This window comes from Drosophila kikkawai, chromosome 2L (genome assembly GCF_030179895.1).
Source record: "Drosophila kikkawai strain 14028-0561.14 chromosome 2L, DkikHiC1v2, whole genome shotgun sequence".
In the NCBI taxonomy this organism is placed as follows: Eukaryota; Metazoa; Arthropoda; class Insecta; order Diptera; family Drosophilidae; genus Drosophila; species Drosophila kikkawai.
Window position 1 is genome coordinate 27,095,392 of NC_091728.1, and position 18,221 is coordinate 27,113,612.

At 38.8% G+C, this 18,221-nt stretch overlaps 1 protein-coding gene across 1 annotated transcript in view; it reads right to left on the bottom strand.

Annotated features, from left to right (window-relative positions):
- Positions 1-10,690: 10,690 nt before the first annotated feature.
- The window catches only part of Ugt50B3 (UDP-glycosyltransferase family 50 member B3), a 52,723-nt gene continuing 45,192 nt past the window's right edge, over positions 10,691-18,221 (bottom strand). The window contains exons 5-7 of the mRNA XM_041775919.2: positions 12,073-12,369; positions 11,228-12,015; positions 10,691-11,173 (exon numbers count right to left, since the gene is read on the bottom strand). Of these exons, the coding sequence (XP_041631853.1) occupies positions 11,005-11,173; positions 11,228-12,015; positions 12,073-12,369 (1,254 nt within the window). The 3' untranslated portion in view covers positions 10,691-11,004. The remainder of the gene's footprint in view (positions 11,174-11,227; positions 12,016-12,072; positions 12,370-18,221) is intronic.

An 18,221-nucleotide genomic window follows, 5' to 3' on the forward strand; every position in this document is an offset into this window, starting at 1 on the left:
GGAACGAAGCCACAGAACACTTAACGAGTTCATACGCTCATATATCTCGGTCGATAAAACAGATTGGGATACATGGCTACAATACTTCGTATATTGTTTCAATACAACTCCCTCTATGGCACATGATTATTGTCCATATGAGTTAGTTTTTGGTAAATCTTCAAATTTGCCAAAACACTTTAATAGCATAGATAGAATGGGTCTACATTATATAATATAGAAGACTATGCTAAGGAATCTAAATTTAGATTGGAGCAGGCATACAAGAGAGCTAGAATAATGCTAGACATTAATAAACAAAAACAAAAACATAGGTACGACAAAAATAGTTTAGACTTTTAATTAAAAATAGGAGACCAGGTTTTATTAAAAAATGAAACTGGTCATAAGTTAGACTTTAAATATACAGGTCCGTATAAGGTAGAATCAATAGGAGTTAACGATAACATAACCATAACAAATATTAGAAATAAAACACAAGTAGTTCACAAGGATAGATTAAAACCATTTATTTCATAACCATTTTAGTTCTTTTTATATTTCACGTATGGCCATACATAGCATAAATACTATTAAAATCATAATACATAAGGTAACTAAAAAAAAAAAAAAAAAAAAGAAAAAAAATTTTACAAAAAATTCAAAAAAAATTTTATATATATGTCGGAGATAACCGTTATTTAATTTAACCGTAGTCGAGCCAGCGAGTTCTGTCCGCCTGCGCACTCCAAACGTATCTGTCCACGTCACTTTTCCTTTAGCCTTTTCACATTTTCTTACTTTTTACTCAAACGTCAATCCTAGACAATCTCAAGCTGTCTCTCTCATTCTCTCCTATTGTTGCGACAGACGAACAGACCTCACTCAGTAACACTCCTGTTACCGACTCAACTGTCATTGCGCCTGCGCGCCAGCGACACCTACAGGGCTACCAATACCTGAGCATGCCGAATAACTCTGTTGCCATAGCAACAAGCTTTCCAAATTTGCACTTAGCAACCAACTCGCCGACACGGCCATCCTGACAATTCACGCGTCCTCGCGTGACGTGTCTTCTAATAGCTCTAAACATAACTGTCATTTATCATTCTCTCTTTTTTCTCTCTTTGGTCTCAACTTAACATTTCATTTTATCTGTTTTATTCATGTCAAATAAGCTTTACTTTTATTTCTTGTCGCCACTTCATTCTCTTCTCGTACCAAATCTGTATCTTCTTTCTCTGCTCGTACCACAACTCTTACTCAACATCTCTTCATCAATTTATACAGGCTCTTGCTGCACACTTTGCAACGCTCACACGCACCTCTTGCGTCACGGTCTCTCTGGACAGCCTTATAAATGATTCCACCAACGAGTGCCTCAGTCGGCGATCTCTCGCTTACACTTCTAGTGTCTTCAAATGTTAGTTTGGCAGGATAACCTTTCGAAACCATAGAGTACAAGCTCTTTTCGTATTTCAAAAGGCTCCGCTTCACATATTCTGACCATAGGAATAAAGTAGGCCCTGTTTCATGTGATCCGACACGGCCTTCCTGACAAATCACACGTCCTCGTGTGTTAACTTTAAATCACAGTATTCTAAAATTTCGGTACTCGTTACATTTTATTGTCAACAAACATTTCATTAATTTTCTAAACATAAGTATTGAGGCATTTAGACAAAATAAGCATCTTGGTTTCATGATAACATAACAAATTACATCTTCATTTTAATCATAATTTACAATTCAGACTTCTCTAATTACATAGCTTTATCAACTGGTGTATTTCCTTTTACACCCACATACTGACCCCCGCCATAACAATTCCTTCTGTTATGGTGCGGTCTCCACTGACCCCCGCCATAACAATTCCTTCTGTTATGGTGCGGTCTCCACTGACCCCCGCCATAACAATTCCTTCTGTTATGGTGCGGTCATTATATCCCCTCTTGGGATTCCAAGGCATCAACCGTGCCATCCATATCATCATTCCCCACATGGGAATCAGACGCATCTCCACTTGAGTCGTCTAAATCTTTATCAATCAACGTCATTGCTTATTTGTCTATTTGGCAATGCCCTCAAAAACTCATGCGCATACTTATAAGTTCTTTTGCTTGTTAAGGATTTTAAAATGTACCGATTTCCATCTTCATTTCTTTATCTCTTTCTTTCTCCTCTCTCTCATTCGTAACAATTTCAATTTCCAATTTATCCATTTTAAGTTAATCTTGCCTTAACAAAATTGTGCTCTTCCTTCCATAATTTTACCGAACCGGCATAACGTAACTTTAAATTTCTTTCTCTATACTTTTCTCTGTGTCATGTGGTGGTATCAAGCCCAGAGGGTGGGTCCGATTGGCATCTCTTAAGGGCTTGCATTGGTTGCACTACTAACTGTGCAGTTCGCCGCAAGTTGCACCCCGCCAAGAGCATCTTGCCATCACCTCTGCGGTCCTGGTATCCAGCCAGATGACTACTTTAAAACTTTACACATGATACAACCTTCAACAATCTTTAAACTTAGTCATTTCCAACAATATTGATAAATCTGGCTGAGTCTATTTTTTTTTCCACCCAAATACATAACGGATTTATAACCTTGATTAATAAGCAACTAAATTTAAGGGACACTACTGGCAGATAACATTGCCTCACACCTCTCTGTATTCTTTAAAATCCCTCTTCGTAACTCAAGTTAATTTCAATTATTTTTAGTTGTTTATAAACTATACCAATAAATCCTGAATCCTGAAGTTGATCAGTCGGTCATTTGAGATTTCCATTCTAAGTTCAGACGTTTTTCTGTCAATTTATTTTTATTTATCGGAGTTAAATCAGTCATGTGAATTCTGGACACAAAAAGAATTCCACAATTGCCTTGCGCTTTCTCTTCCTCTACTCTATGATGCACTTCAGTTAATTTTTTTTTTTTAGAAATGATTACATCTGCAATAAGTATAGACTACAAACTCTCATCTGAGCAAACAATGCCAAAAATGTCAGAATAATTGCACGCCAACCAATATTTCCAATTCATACAAAGGCTACTTGGACTCCACAAGACACATAGTTCTACCAATATATCCACCAACATAAGGGTCTCCATTAATTAGGTGTATTAGCATTGGACCATATCCACAAGAGCTTATATCTGTTTCAAATTTGATCAGATGTTTCGAACCAACAAATAACGATTACAGGCTCATTTGTAATAATATTAAAAACGTTCGTTCCAATTTCTGAATATCGTCATTTCACTTAAAGATACTTGAAGCCGAAGAATCTGTCTCATGATCTGAGAAAATCGAGGCACACGTTTTTGAAATAAGGCACCAATTCAATAAATGGTCTTACGACGGTCTCTTAATTGCACCGATTAAAAGGACGGACCTTTAACGTAAGGATTTTCTAGGAATTGGGTCTGATTTCTCCACCGCACACCTCATAGCTCAGATACTGCGTAGTAGGTTCAAGAAACCCACATTTGGTAACGTTAAATGGCAACCCTGGTACAGTCAACACATTTAATACAACTTTCAGCCTTCGGAAAGCCTTTTCTTCCGAGTTTGCCATGATTAACACGTCATCTATGTAAACTATCGCAAATAATCATGATAAATTCCAAACGCCTTAACAATTGCATGATGAAGGTAGAACCAAACCAAACGGCACGGCAGACCAAACAGACGGCAACTCGTAATTTTTTTAAATTAATTATTTTTCAACAGAAACATTTTTCCTTCACAGGGCCTGACACAAGCGGCAAAGGCCACTGTCCGAAACCATTTTCGAATATTGCTTCCGATATTCTAAGCACAACCTATCGTATTCCCCAACATTGCAATCAAACACATCTCTATTCCCATCTTTAACCAACAACTTTATGTCCAAACCATGTGTGTGGGGACACTCTGCACTATTCATGTCTACTAGGCGAGTTTCTAAAGCAGACTGAATATATAAATCTGTATTTTTGCCGAAATTGCTCTTAACCGCATTGAGCTCCCAAATCGAAGAATAATTGGAAAGGGCTCACCCGATACTGTCACTGTTGAATCACACAAATCAACTCGCTTCTACATGCAGCTGCCGCTGCCGCTCGCAGCCGCTGATACCCATCTCGTGCACACAGATGCAATGTGACCACCGTTATCACGCCTGAAGCGCGTCACTCCAGCTCTCCGCACTTCAGCCGCAGTTCCGCCAGTGTGCTGTTGTTGTTGTCTTCCATTCTTCCCCAAATTTTCTGGCCGACAATGATGACACTTGCAACCGTCCGGCTCAACACGCGACCAGTGCATTTGACTGCCTATCACGACTCCGGTGTCTCGCACCACGCGGCTGCGCAAGCCTTCGATGCGCCACTGAATTTAATATCGACCGAAAATCACTTTATCAGAATGCCCGCGAGGCTATGGTGAATCCCACTTCTGATGTCGGAGATAACCGTTATTTAATTTAACCGTAGTCGAGCCAGCGAGTTCTGTCCGCCTGCGCACTCCAAACGTATCTGTCCACGTCACTTTTCCTTTAGCCTTTTCACATTTTCTTACTTTTTACTCAAACGTCAATCCTAGACAATCTCAAGCTGTCTCTCTCATTCTCTCCTATTGTTGCGACAGACGAACAGACCTCACTCAGTAACACTCCTGTTACCGACTCAACTGTCATTGCGCCTGCGCGCCAGCGACACCTACAGGGCTACCAATACCTGAGCATGCCGAATAACTCTGTTGCCATAGCAACAAGCTTTCCAAATTTGCACTTAGCAACCAACTCGCCGACATATACATATATATACAACTATAAAATAACTTCACTATATTACGTTATTTTCAAAAGGAGGGAGATGTAGTATGCACATATATTGAGTACCCACTATACTTAGCGGGTACACACTGTAACACTAAGTTGCAATGTTTATATCATAAACATCAAGTGGACGAAATATGAACTACCCACTTATGTATATATCGGCCGCTCACAAAGAATGCAAGTGTCAGCATAAATGCTACACGAGCGGACCACATGTATGTATGTGCATATACCTCCGCGCTCAGTCCAAAAGAGCATAGCTATGTATTTAAGAATATTTAAGAATATATACATGACTCTCTGCTGCCGCTGTTGGCAGCGCAGCTAAGGGACTTAGACTTCCCTAGCTTTAAGTCCATATTGATTAAGACACACATAAATGAGAGTTCGGAGCGACAACAATGGTTGCTCCGACCAAACCAAGAAACTGAATGTAACATTGACCAAACCTAATCTGAAGAATAAATAAAATAATAATCAATGAAAACCCACTCGAGAACCTGCCTACTTATTTCTGGAGGAAACTGATGTTGATATTACACAAGTGAGCCTGTAATCGTTATTTGGTTGACAGTTGTAAGCTCTTGTGGATATGTTTCAATACTTATAATTAATTAATTAATGGAGACCCTTATGTTGGTGCAGTATATTGGTAGAACTATGTGTCTTGTGGAGTCCAAGTAGCCTTCATATGAATTGGAAACATTGGTTGGCGTACTATTATTCTAACATTTTTGACATTATTTGCTCAGATGAGAGTTCGTAGTCAATACTGACTGCAAATGTAATCATTGCGGAAAATATTGAAATTAAGTGCATCATCGGTGGCCATACTTAAAATCGTTGAGTTGTTAAAATCGCTGAGTTGTCCGTAAAATGGTGCAAAAGGAAGAGCACTAAAATTGAAGGCAAGATCAATTTAAAATGGAAGAGTTGTTAAGAATGAGAAAGGAAAGAAAAAAAAGGATAAAGGAATGAAGATGGAAAATTAAGATGAAGAACGGCACCAAACAGAGCTGGATCCGAAGAGGACCCTTTGTCAATTTAGAAAAGCTTGATGGTGGCCGATATGTTTTGAGATATTTGTCGAGTAAGCGAAATTTTAAGTAGTTGCCCGCGATGCCTGTTGAGGTAGATGCAGATGAATGCGAGAGATCGTCGACTGAGGCACTCGTAGCTACCATAACATCAAAGCAAGAGATCTGTATTTTAAGATGGTTGAGGTGGTGCCATACACAGGGACTAAATTTGAATGATTGTGTGAAGCGTCGCTAAGGTGCGGCAAGAGTCCGGTACTGTGGTATGTGTGTGTGGTAGCCAGACGATTGAACTTGAGCGGAAGAGAGCGTGTCCTCTAATTGATGTGTTTAGGAATAGCCTGCTAAGTTAATGTCTGATGGATATCCAAACTGTTGGGTTTGTGCGGAAGAGAGCATGTACTCTATGGTCGTGAAAGATTATCCCGCCAAACTAACATTTGAAGACCCTGGAAGTGTAAGCGAGAGATCGCCGATTGAGGCACTCGTTGGTGGAGTATAAGGCTATGAGGGTCCAGAGAGACCGTGACGCAAAAGGTGCGTGTGAGCGTTGCAAAGTGTCCAGCAAGAGCCTGGCAAGAGTTTGGTACAGTGGTAGCCAGACGATTGAACTTGAGCAGAAGAGAGCGTGTACTCTAAACCGTGTGTTAAGGAATATCCTGCTAAGTTAATGTCTGATGGAATGCAAAATTGATATCCAAACTGTTGGGTTTGTGCGGAAGAGAGCGTGTACTCTATGGTCGTGAAAGATTATCCCGCCAAACCAACGTTTGAAGACACTAGCAGTGTAAGCTAATTGATTTTGAAGAGTTATGTAGAGCAGTATGAGTAAAGAAGCTAAGTGATGATTATTGCGAAGTTATGGCAATGAGGTCGAGGTCGTGTTATAGTCAGGAAGGCCGTGTCGGAGATTACTTTGAAATGTTAGATGTAATTACTATTTGTAAGACTCTAAGTGTATCGAATATGGAAATAAATGAAGAGTTAAATAAGTAACGAGAGAAAAGGAAGAGAACTTATTAAGAAAGAGCGTGGTGGGGATGAAGAGAGTATTCCCTACCGAGTGTGGCGCAATGACGAGTAGAGAAGGACGAGGAAAGTAGAGAAAGGGAAAAGTGCAAGTCAGTTCCAGCGAGACTGTCAGGGAAAGCGGACGTACTACTCAGTCATTGCGACTCACTGCGCTTAGTAAAAAGAAAAGGAAACGACAATGGCCGACAACATTGACCCCCCATCCCCGACATATATGTAGCTGCCATAGAAACGATCGGTAGATGTAGAGAAAATGTAAAACCAGGAATGTAGAACTGTAACTGTCAAACTCTAAACATAATAAGAATAGGTAAAATTTAATGAAATAATATCTGCAAGGGTATACAAACTTCGGCGTGCCGAAGTTTGTTTCCTTTCTTTTTAATTTTAAGCCTATTGCATTGAAATTTGGAATGAATACATTTATTAAGCTCCCAAAACGACCTACCAAGCTTTAAATGATTTGGGGTAATATTTCATATAGCAGCCATATAACCGATTTTTGGCTTTGCGATGCGGTCGTTCACGCTAAGTGTCTAGACTTTCGTAGACGCAATTTCTGCCAAAAATGGTTTACGCTACTGTTGCCATGCCTGTCGGGAGGTTGAGAAGGAAATGTTATTCTTCATGCGGCAAACTATAAGTGGATTTAATGAACTTAGGGTCAATTTTCGCAAAGCGAATGACCTGTTCCCAGTGCTGGACGCTCACTTTAACAGGATGAAGTTCCAATGGTGTTGAGATCGGGAGCGGCGAAAGATTCGGCAACCGAATGTGCCGGGATGCAAATGGCAGCAGCGGCGCCAGTCATATCCGTTGAGTCTGCTGCGGTGTCTCAATCTGTGACACCGCAGACTTCGAAAAAAGTAGTAGCTGTTCCTCAGGGAAAAAAAAGGGCCGGAGCACCGGCCGAAGTCGGTAATGCTGCGTTTCCGAAGACCCTCACCGCTATTCCACCACAAAAAACAATATTTGTTTCATCGCATCGGAAGATGTACTTGCCATATACTACTGGGCAAAAAACACGCCGCCAATGTGAAAGTGGAAAAATTTAACTTTTCTCACCCCAGAGACATCTCATCGTTTAAGATAAGTGTCTCCCTCGATCTCTTTGACACAATTGTTCAGGTGACTTCTGGGCTGAACACGCTGCAGTTAAGGAATATGAGGTGAAAGTAAATAAAAAACGTCCTGTGAGAGTAAAACCTCCAAGGCCGTCACAAACCACATCAACTGCAGGTATTGAATTTATCTGTGTGAAACTATCATTTCCAGGTAGTTTTATCTATATAACCTGTTCTTAAGTTCCTCCATCTGCTGAAGGGCCTATTTATTGGAAACACCTTTCGCCAATTCGGGCCGTTTCCAACATGCTTTTAGATAGTTGGTCATCAGATGGTACGTCCAATGTCCTCCAAACTGCGGCACAGCATGACCTCATCGATTGCTTGCTTGACATTACTTTGTCCCAAGATAACCATGTCTTAAGTTCTTTAAATCGCTTACTGGATCTGTGTTTCGCCTCCGATCCTGTAGGTGTAAACTTAACAAGAGTTGATCCATTGACGCTTCCTGAAGACCTTTACCATCCTACTTTCGAAGTGACCATCGATACGGGAACTGTCGTAAAGAATAAATCTGATCGCTTGGCCAATAAAGTTCGCTGATTTCGTAAAGCACTTTAATTTGCGGATTTAATTGGTCCGATCTATACATGTGTACTTACATGGCGTCCGCCGTGGATATTTTGTACAGTGCCATGAATGCGTTCTTTGCATCGTGTGTTCCGTTAGCCTATCCGTCGGTTTCTAGTAAACCACCTTGGTTCACTAAAGAGCTGACACGGCTAAAAAACGTTAAGTCTAGGCTTTATAATCATTATAAACGTAACGCTACTGTTCATTCAAGATATTTTAGTACTCGGTCGAATTTCACCGTGCTTAACGCGCAGTGTTATAAAAGTTATTTAACGCGCTGTTGGGTTCAGTTCACGCAGGACCCGAAACCGTTTTATAACTTTGTTAACACTAAACGTAAACCCAATTTATATCCTTCCTCACTTTCATTTAATAACAATACTGCAAACTCTGATCAGGCCATCGCCGATCTCTTTGCCGACTTTTTCAAAACTACTTATTCTTCCTCAAATAGGTTAAATCAGACTTACTCCTTTGATTTGCCCAGGTCGAACCTAATTTTCAGTCCTATTTAAAACGAAAGTTTTTTCACCGGGTCCCGATGGAATACCAGGCTGCGTGCTCAGGTATTGTACCGGGGCTCTGTGCAATCCCCTTCTGAAATTGTTTACCTTATCTCTAGAAACCTCAGAATTTCCCCTTATTTGAAAGGAATCATTTATTATTCCTCTTCACAAAAAAGGTAGCAAACGGACGCCAGCAATTATAGAGGAATATCTAAATTATCGGAAATTCCAAAACTTTTCGAGAATGTTATTACTCCTCACTTGCAGCATTTATGCAGATGCGTAGAAGAAGCATGGTTTTATGAGGCGAAGATCGACTACTACAAATCTCCTGGAACTCACCTCTTTCGTTATTAAGTGTTTCCAACGTAACTTTAAAACCGATGTGATTTACACAGACTTCAGTAACGATTTTGACTCGGTTAATCACTCTCTTCTTGTAAGGAAGCTTGACTTAATCGGGTTTCCTGTCGATTTTCTTAAATGGATTTTCAGTTATTTGAGTGACAGAACTCAAAAGGTTTTATTTAAAAATTCTCTGTCTAAATTCCTCAGGGTCACTTCTGGCGTCCCACAAGGTAGCCAGCTCGGCCCGCTGCTATTTACATTGTTTATCAATGACCTGCCGCTGGTTCTAACGAACTCTAGTGTACTTATGTACGCTGATGACGTTAAACTATGCTTGCAGTGTAAGGACAGTCAGACCTGCAATCGGATCTGAATAACTTTCAAGCATGGTGTCGTGCTAATTTATCACATCTCAATAGCTCTAAATGCAAGCTGATGACATTTTCATGTGTCACTCCCCAGTTTTCCACTTATATGCTAAATGATTGCGCTCTTGAAAGAATATCTCTTGTTGACGATTTAATGTTCGCATAGACCCTAAACTTTCGTTCTCTGAACATATTTCGTGCGTGGTTAATAAAGCCAGGGGCATGCTCGGTTTTATTAAGAGGTGGTCGAAGGAATTCGATTCCCCTTATATAACGAAGACCCTTTTTACTTCGTTAGTTCGCCCTATATTGGAGTATGGTTCATGCGACTGGAGTCCTCAATTCGGAGTCCATATTAACCGTATTGAATCTGTACAAAAGAACTTCTTACTTTTCGCCCTCCGTGGCCTACCCTGGGATGCTGATGAGAGACTACCATCCTATTCTAGTAGACTTCTATTAATTAACTTACCCTCGCTAGCTAACCGTAGAACGATGCTTGGTGTCGTATTCCTTAATAACCTAATAAACGGTGATGTTGAGAGCCCCTTTCTTTTAGGGCAGCTCAATTCGTGTCGTACGTCACACGGCTGCGCCCCTCAGTCGGTTGGACGGGAGGAAGAAGCGGGACACCGCGCGAAAAAAAAAAAATTCCATTTGCAAAGTTTAGTATATATTATATACATATACATATTATATTTGCCGATGGAACACACAGTTAATTCAGTTGCCTGGGCCATCCTGTTCCCCCTGTTTTCTCCTTCTGCTGACCACCCACACTACAAACACGTACTGCATTTTAAATTCCACCAAGAATTTGACAAAAGCGGACACTGTTTGCCAGAAGTCATACACATATCAACCTTTTATAATTTTAAATTAAAAACAACAAATGTTCGATATTTACATTTTTAAACACCGTATTTTTATTTATTTAACGTAGAGTGAAAGGACCACAGGCCTGATATATGGGTCCATGACTAAATTGCATTTGTAATTAACTTTTCGGCACACTTTGATTTGTAGACTTTGGCTAGATTTTTCATTTCTTTAATTATAAATGTAAAAACGTATTTACAAGGCTTTAACTCCCATTGATTTGTAACAAGAAAATCAATTTGTTCCTATTCTGAGGCATGCTCAAGTAAACTTTGGCTGCTTAAGTACAATTTAAAACTTTCTTATTACTAAGCATTTTTGTAAAAGAAGGTTCCAGTTAAAGCTTCTTAGGCTTCATTCTCGATGCGGTTGGGGAGGCAAACGTAGTGATATGAATGCTGTGTACCTTCTCATTCCGAAAGTCAAGGCGTTTCAGTAAAATAAGTAAGCTGAAGAGAGCAATCATATAAAGGGAAAACACGTCTAGAAGATAGTACTGCCACCATCTGTGGACCAAAAAAAGATATTAAATGCTTTATATTAAATATGTTATAAATTACGTCATATTTCGCGAAGGTGCTTGCAAATGATAAGCGCCTTTGTGACGCAGCACATATTCGGTCCAGTATATGGCCGTCTCCAAAGCTGTCGAGCGCTGATCTAGTAAAAGATTCTGACGATAGCGAGCTGCATTTCTGTAGCGCGGGTCATGAATCACTTTCATGATTGCCTTATAAAGTTGATTGGTAGACAGCGTCTCAAGATCCAGCTTGACGGCGTAGCCATCTACCTCGGCTTTGGCAGAATTAACATCATGATCGCAGAATACTGGCATCGTTACGACTGGTACTCCGTGAAATACAGTCTCAAACATGCTAAGCAAACCTCCGTGCGTGACAAAAGCTCGTAGTTTAGGATGACCCAATATGTCCTGTTGAGGCAGCCACCGTGAAAGTTTCACGTTTGAAGTAAGATCATGTATGTCTGCCGCATTTCCTTCGTACTTCCAAAGCACATGATATGGCAGGTGGGCAAACGTCTTTACAAGCATGCGACGGAGCGATTCGGGCATATTCGCAGCTTTTACAGATGAACCCATCGATACATAGATAAATCCCGAGACTCCAGAAGCACCAATAAAGTCCTCTAGATCTTTTGGAAGTTTCCTAGCTCGTTTACAGTGAATGCAAGCCACCTCTGCCACATTTGGATTCAAGGCTCTGGGATAGGACACCACTGCGTGGCCATTTTGTAAAATAAAGCTTACATTACGAGCCATTTCATAAGGGTGCGGTATATGGCTGCCCAAATGTTCTTGCAACACAAGATGCGTTCGCCGCATAACGTACTAGGAATAAACAAAAAGATTAAGGTTTGCTTTTTTTTAAATTTATATTTTTCTTACCATATGCAAAAGGTTTTGTCCAATTTGCATGCCCGTATTTATAGCCCGTTGGTAGATACTCATCGTGTCCGTAAATCGAGAATAAAAGTTCGGCGTTACGGCATAGCTTGCCGGATTTCCAGCAATAGATAGGCTACCAGTATAGAAGCCTACTGTGTTTATATACATAAATGGGATCTTTAGCAGGTGCACCAATCCTAACGCGCATTCGGGGAAGGCGCCGTCCAATATGGCTAAGTCGAAGCTTCGAGTTGACAACTCTCTAGTCTCCGTGTCCCGCAGCATTGCGTCGCATGACTGCCAAGAAAATATAAAATGTTATTCAGGTTATAAAAAGAATCAAAATCGAAATGAAAATTTAAGCAGAATATATTTTAATATATACCTAATATTTCATTACTAAGCTACCGGAAATATATTTCCAATATTCCTCTTTATAGAAAAAGAATTCAACTGGTAATGCAGTTGAAGTCTGGCCCAACAGGATCAGCAAAGTTAAAAATTATTAGGCGAACGTAGCTGGGAACATGTTGAGCATAGGTTTTGTCTGTAGATGGTGCAGAATGTTAGCATACATCAACATTTTATTATCTAATATCACCTATGTCTATAAACCGATTTTCAAACAACTCATATCGAGTATAGATTATAATTCAAGTGTGCTAGAGCATTTAAAAATACCCTAAAGTACTGGAGGTATCGATTGGCCATGTCTGACCTAGGTATCCAGCTAGTTCGTGAATGGGTACTTTCTTAAATGATCTGAACTCCGAACCACCTATCATCCTGTGGTAACGCCGAACCACCGGGTATTTTATTTAGTAATTAAGGGGTCGGTTAATATTAGTCATTTATTATACTACTTTTACTTTTTACTACCCTGGCAGGGTATTATACTTTAAGTCAGAAGTTTGCATCGCAGTGAAGGAGTTATTTTAGACCCTAGAAAGTATGTCTTGAACAGCATCAACAGCCAAGCCGATCTAGCCATGTCCCCATCCGTTTCTACTTCGACAAATTTTTCACTCTAGCGCCTTTTCCCATTTTACGTTGCAAAAATCATACCTTTTGAACCAAAAAAAGATAATAAAGTAATTTAAACGCCATTTGACATTCCCTTTTTTTATAGGGTATCAAAGTAAAAAAATAGGTTTTTTTGTCAATGAAAACAATTTTTAAAAAATAATTTTTTTTAAGTTTTTATTTATGTATTTGCTCATATAAAAATAATTTGAAAACTGAAAAAAATTTAACTTTTTTTTTTTTTTTCAAAGTGTAACCGCCACAAAACCATGAGCGCTGCAGTTAGTATATTTTTTGGTGTGTATGAAATTGTGTCGGTATTTTGGTATATTTTACCCGCAGACGCAGCTCGACGCAGCAGATGAAAGTTGATTTTGGTCCAGAATAGATCCACAAAGGTCGTAGTAATAGTGTAGTAGATATAAACTACTTTAGCCAGAAAAAAGGGGAAAAAATGGACACCTGGCAGCCCAAAACCTAATTCCCTTTTTTCGGATTATCTTACAGTTTATGAATGTGCCTATTATTAAAAGCAAAAACCATGACGATAGGTAATCTTTTTTTCTGCAATGTTACCTGAAAGTGACCAATTTTTCCTTTTCTTATGATGCAATAATGGAAACAAAGTTCAACTTTGAATGCTTATTTCTTCTATCTAAAAATTGAATTATTGCAGATTCGGAATCCATGATAAATTTCCTGTAGAATAGGTATGGTTAAAATCGTTTTTGTGACAACGACTTTTTGCAACTGCTTTTGTTCGAGAGGTGCTACTGTGTGACGGTCTTCTGCTGTCGGAGAATTGGGAGAAGGGTGAGTCTAAGATGGCCGACATGGCTAGCCGACAGGTTGGTTACCGTGGCGACCGGACCGTTCCACCGGGTGATCAGATGCGACGATGGGTTATCCTGGAGCTTTCTGGTGGACTGTGTGGCTAGGATAAGCGACACATGGGCTTAATATAAGGCTTGTCCACGCCAGGGAGATTCCATCTTTAAAGCCGAAAAAGAGATGAAGTCGAGCAAAGCGTTCCTTCTTTTCATTAATCAACGCCGCCTGCCGCTGTTAAAAAATCTAGACCCTAAGATCTGATACGGCAAAGGGAAGGCCAAGATTAAGGTCTTTCTGCCCGAGTCGGACGAGTTATTAGAAGAGGTCGATGACACCAACAAGCTGTGGGACGGTAGGTGACAAGTCCCACGACACATTCCAAACCAACATCGATATTGAAAATCGGGCAGATTAACACTGACGCGCAACTCACATGCTTTACATATCGATATCAGACTTATACAGGACGCTTTGACTAGGGACGAGAAAGTCGCTCGCCTGAGGATCACAGAATTCACTAATCCGATGCGTAATTAAGAATCAATATAACACTTCTTGATCTTAGCACACCGGATCTAGCAGTTGCCAGATTCATTACAGCGGATGGGAGCGGAGTAAACATCGCCTCGGCTTACATGGCCCACGAAGAGCCGGCACCACCTGAGCCTGTAGCCAAGCTGCTGCAACGGTCCGAAGACACGAAGATGACACTGGTGCTAGGGTGCGACGCAAATGCGAAGCAAACGCTCTGGGGAGCTCGGAATCGAACAAAAGAGGTGAGTCTCTTTTTGATAACATTATTTGCCGTAACGTTACAATATGTAACAAAGGCAACACACCAACCATCTTATTTTCTCAGGGATCGCAAATCAGAGTTATGAGTAAAATAAAAGTTAATACCAAAAAATTTAGCTGGAAAGATGGAAAATTTATGTATACCAAATTTTATTAAGAAAAACTTTTAAAACCAATTTTTATTTTTTAATTTGAATAAAAGAGTTTTAAAATAATTTTAAATAGAGAATTTTATAATTTACATGTTGTTTTTTACTGATTAAGTAAAGATGAAGAGTATGCGTTTTCAAAGAAAACTGTTTTAAATTTTCTAATTCTAATTTTAAAATATAAAAAGGCAAGCATAATGCCTATGGTCTAGAAGTTATTAGCAAAACATGCCAATTTTTCTGATTTTATCACCAAAATAACGAATAATAATCGCTTTCGCTAGAATTATCATTCGAATATTTTCAAATATGTTTTAGAATATGTTAGATTCTGTCAATGTTTATCAATAAGAACACTTTTATATGTGACTATAATTTTAGAGAGGTTATACTTTTTTTTTTTTGCCGCGGTTGACCTTTCTATAGAAATGATATTCAGGCCTGCTCCGGTAATCGTAAAATTTTTTCGATTTCGTTTTGGGCGAAAACGAACCGTTTTGGTTTTTAGCTGCTCCGGTTTTCGGCAAATTTCTGCTATCGGATGTTTCGATTTCTCATCGTTTCTCACTGCTCAAGCAGCTAACTTGTGTTGTTGGTAATAAGCAAACAACGTAAAGTACTGCCTATTATATTTACAATTGCCCTTTTTCTAAGCCAGAAAAAGGCAAAAAATGGTAGAATTAAGCAAATCTAGGCACCTAAGATGCTGCCACACTTTTCACAGTTTTAATTCCGGTGGTCTCAAATAATTATTTGGTTAATTTGGTCCATTTAAGTAATCACATTAAATAGCATTATTTATAAACAACCATTTTGGCGGTCCTTTAAAGTTATTAATGTATTCATTTATATTTTATAAGTATTTTTAACTGGCTGTTTCGTTCCACCAACAATATGGCAACCTTGGCGATAACTTTTTGAGGTGAACCTATCGACCTATCGCCAAAACGAGAAAACTGGTTGAACACGGCAAAACTTTTGTTGTCAAATCTGAGGTGGGGTCAGAAATAAATTTTTTATAAAATAACTACCTGCCAGAATGATCTTGTGGTGGTGTGGAATAAACATCAATAGAACCTACACATACACATAAGATTAGAGATAAGATCGACTGTAAATAGACTTTAAGCTCTCCTTGATCGCTGCTAGTAAAGTAGTTGGATTTAGACCGTACAAGTGTTCGGACGTACAATAAAGATAACCCAAACTGAGTCTAGCAATCTTCTCTTTGGATATTGACGTGAAGCTCAACTAGCAACTGAGCCATCTAAAGGCCAACTCATCAACGATCGATTTTGGACCTAGTTGAAATAGCTCCCTAAACCTAAAAGACGCGGAGATTGATAAAGATCTGGCTTGTCTGAGACCGCTACTAAACTGGGCCCTAACATCGACATAACTGGCGACGACGACTAACAAAAAATTAAACCACCCGTTTGGAATTAAATTCCAAAACAAAATCTTTAACACGCGTTTCAAACATACGAAATACGACCATAAAAGCCCGTAAATTGCGGCTCAAGCATAACCAGCGAAGCCAGCCTTATCAGCACAGAAGATAACGGCTCTACCCTCGCCTGAGCGGTCCACCGGCGATCTTCGAGACCAAGCTTTGGCAATCATCATCGCTGTCGCTTATCTTACCTTCAGAGACTGCTGCGTTGGACAATACACGCAAAATAAAATTAATTACCGTTCTTCAATTGATTTTCGCTGGAGCTGTATTATTCTAAGAGACTGCTGCATTGGAGCTTTACTACCTTCGACTGCTGCGTTGGACAATACACGCAAAATAAAATCAATTACCGTTCTTCAATTGATTTTCGCTGGAGCTGTATTATTCTAAAAGACTGCTGCATTGGAGCTTTACTACCTTCGACTGCTGCGTTGGACAATAACATACAAAGTAAAACCAACCACCGTTCTTTATTCTTTTCACCCTATCCCCAGACCTTTACTGTTCTAAAGAAAGCTTATAACTTTATACATAACTAACCTACATACAAAAGCCACACAAAAATGAATACCGAAATAATTGCGTCGTTTAATCTCTATTTAAATTGTATAAAAACTATAAAAGATTTTGATGGATCGGACAAAAATCAGCTCCCAGATTTTATTAATCAAATTAATGACTTCGAAACGTTCGATGAACAATCTAAAAACCTCTTACTTAATTACATAAAAAACAAATGCATTGGATTAGTAAGACCCGTTTTGCATAGATACGGAAACATTAGATCGTGGAACGAATTAAAAGAAATTCTAATAAAACATTTTGGGGAAAAAGAGACTAGTGACATATTGATAGATACCCTAAAATTATGTAGAATAGAATCCACAATAGAGCAATACTATAATAAAATCAATGAAATTGCTAGTAGAATTCATAGCCATTTAGTACAGAGGAAGTTAATAGGATTTCACTTAGGATCTTTAGGGACAATCTTCCCGAACCTACACTGATAAAAAAAATAAAATCTTCTTTTGAGATTTTGCGCATTCTTAATTTAAAATCTTACTATAAGACCAAAAATTCTAGAAAGGAGATTTTTCAGGGTGTATTTACGAACAAAATAATCTACTTTTAAGATTTGCACATTTTTTGGCATTCTTAAAAAAAAAATCTTAAAAAAAGACCAAATATTCTAATAAGAAGAAGAAAAAATCATAAAGTAATACCGAAAATGATTCATTTTAAGAAATAAAAATCGTAAATTAAGATTTTTGTTAATCTTAAAAATTCAGAAGAGACGGCTTCTAGTGTTGTCTCTTTTTTTCTCACACAAAAATGGAAGTCATAGTGCCGTCTCGCTCTTACGACCATTCTTAAAAAATCTATTTTTAGCTCAGAGGGGAGATACATTTTTTTTTTGTTTTCTCTGTCCTTGGAACTGTATGTATTCACGTTCCCGACATTAGTGTTTGATTTGCCTCAGTGGCCCAGTTGGTAAGCGGTCGGTCTGTGAATTTTGAGACATGGGTTCGGATCCCAGCCGGGGAAAAAAATGTAAGTAGCTTTTAATAAAATTTCTAATACTAATTTAATTTACAATAATCATTTCTAGCTCTATAATTACAGATTGTAAAAATTCTTTCACAATAATGTTTAATTTAAAATGTTTGGTATTACGAATGTTTAGTAGTATTAACTAAGGCCGGTCTCGTTAGGATTCAAACAAATTTTTTTTTTTCTTAATTTAAGCCTTGTTATGGTCATTTTTTAAGATTTTCGGTCGTTTATCGTTCTTATTTTAAACTTTTTTAAGGATTGAAATAATATTTGAAAAATCTCAAATGTAGAATGAAAAAGTACTTAAAAGATGACCGAAAATATCCAAAGAAGACCAA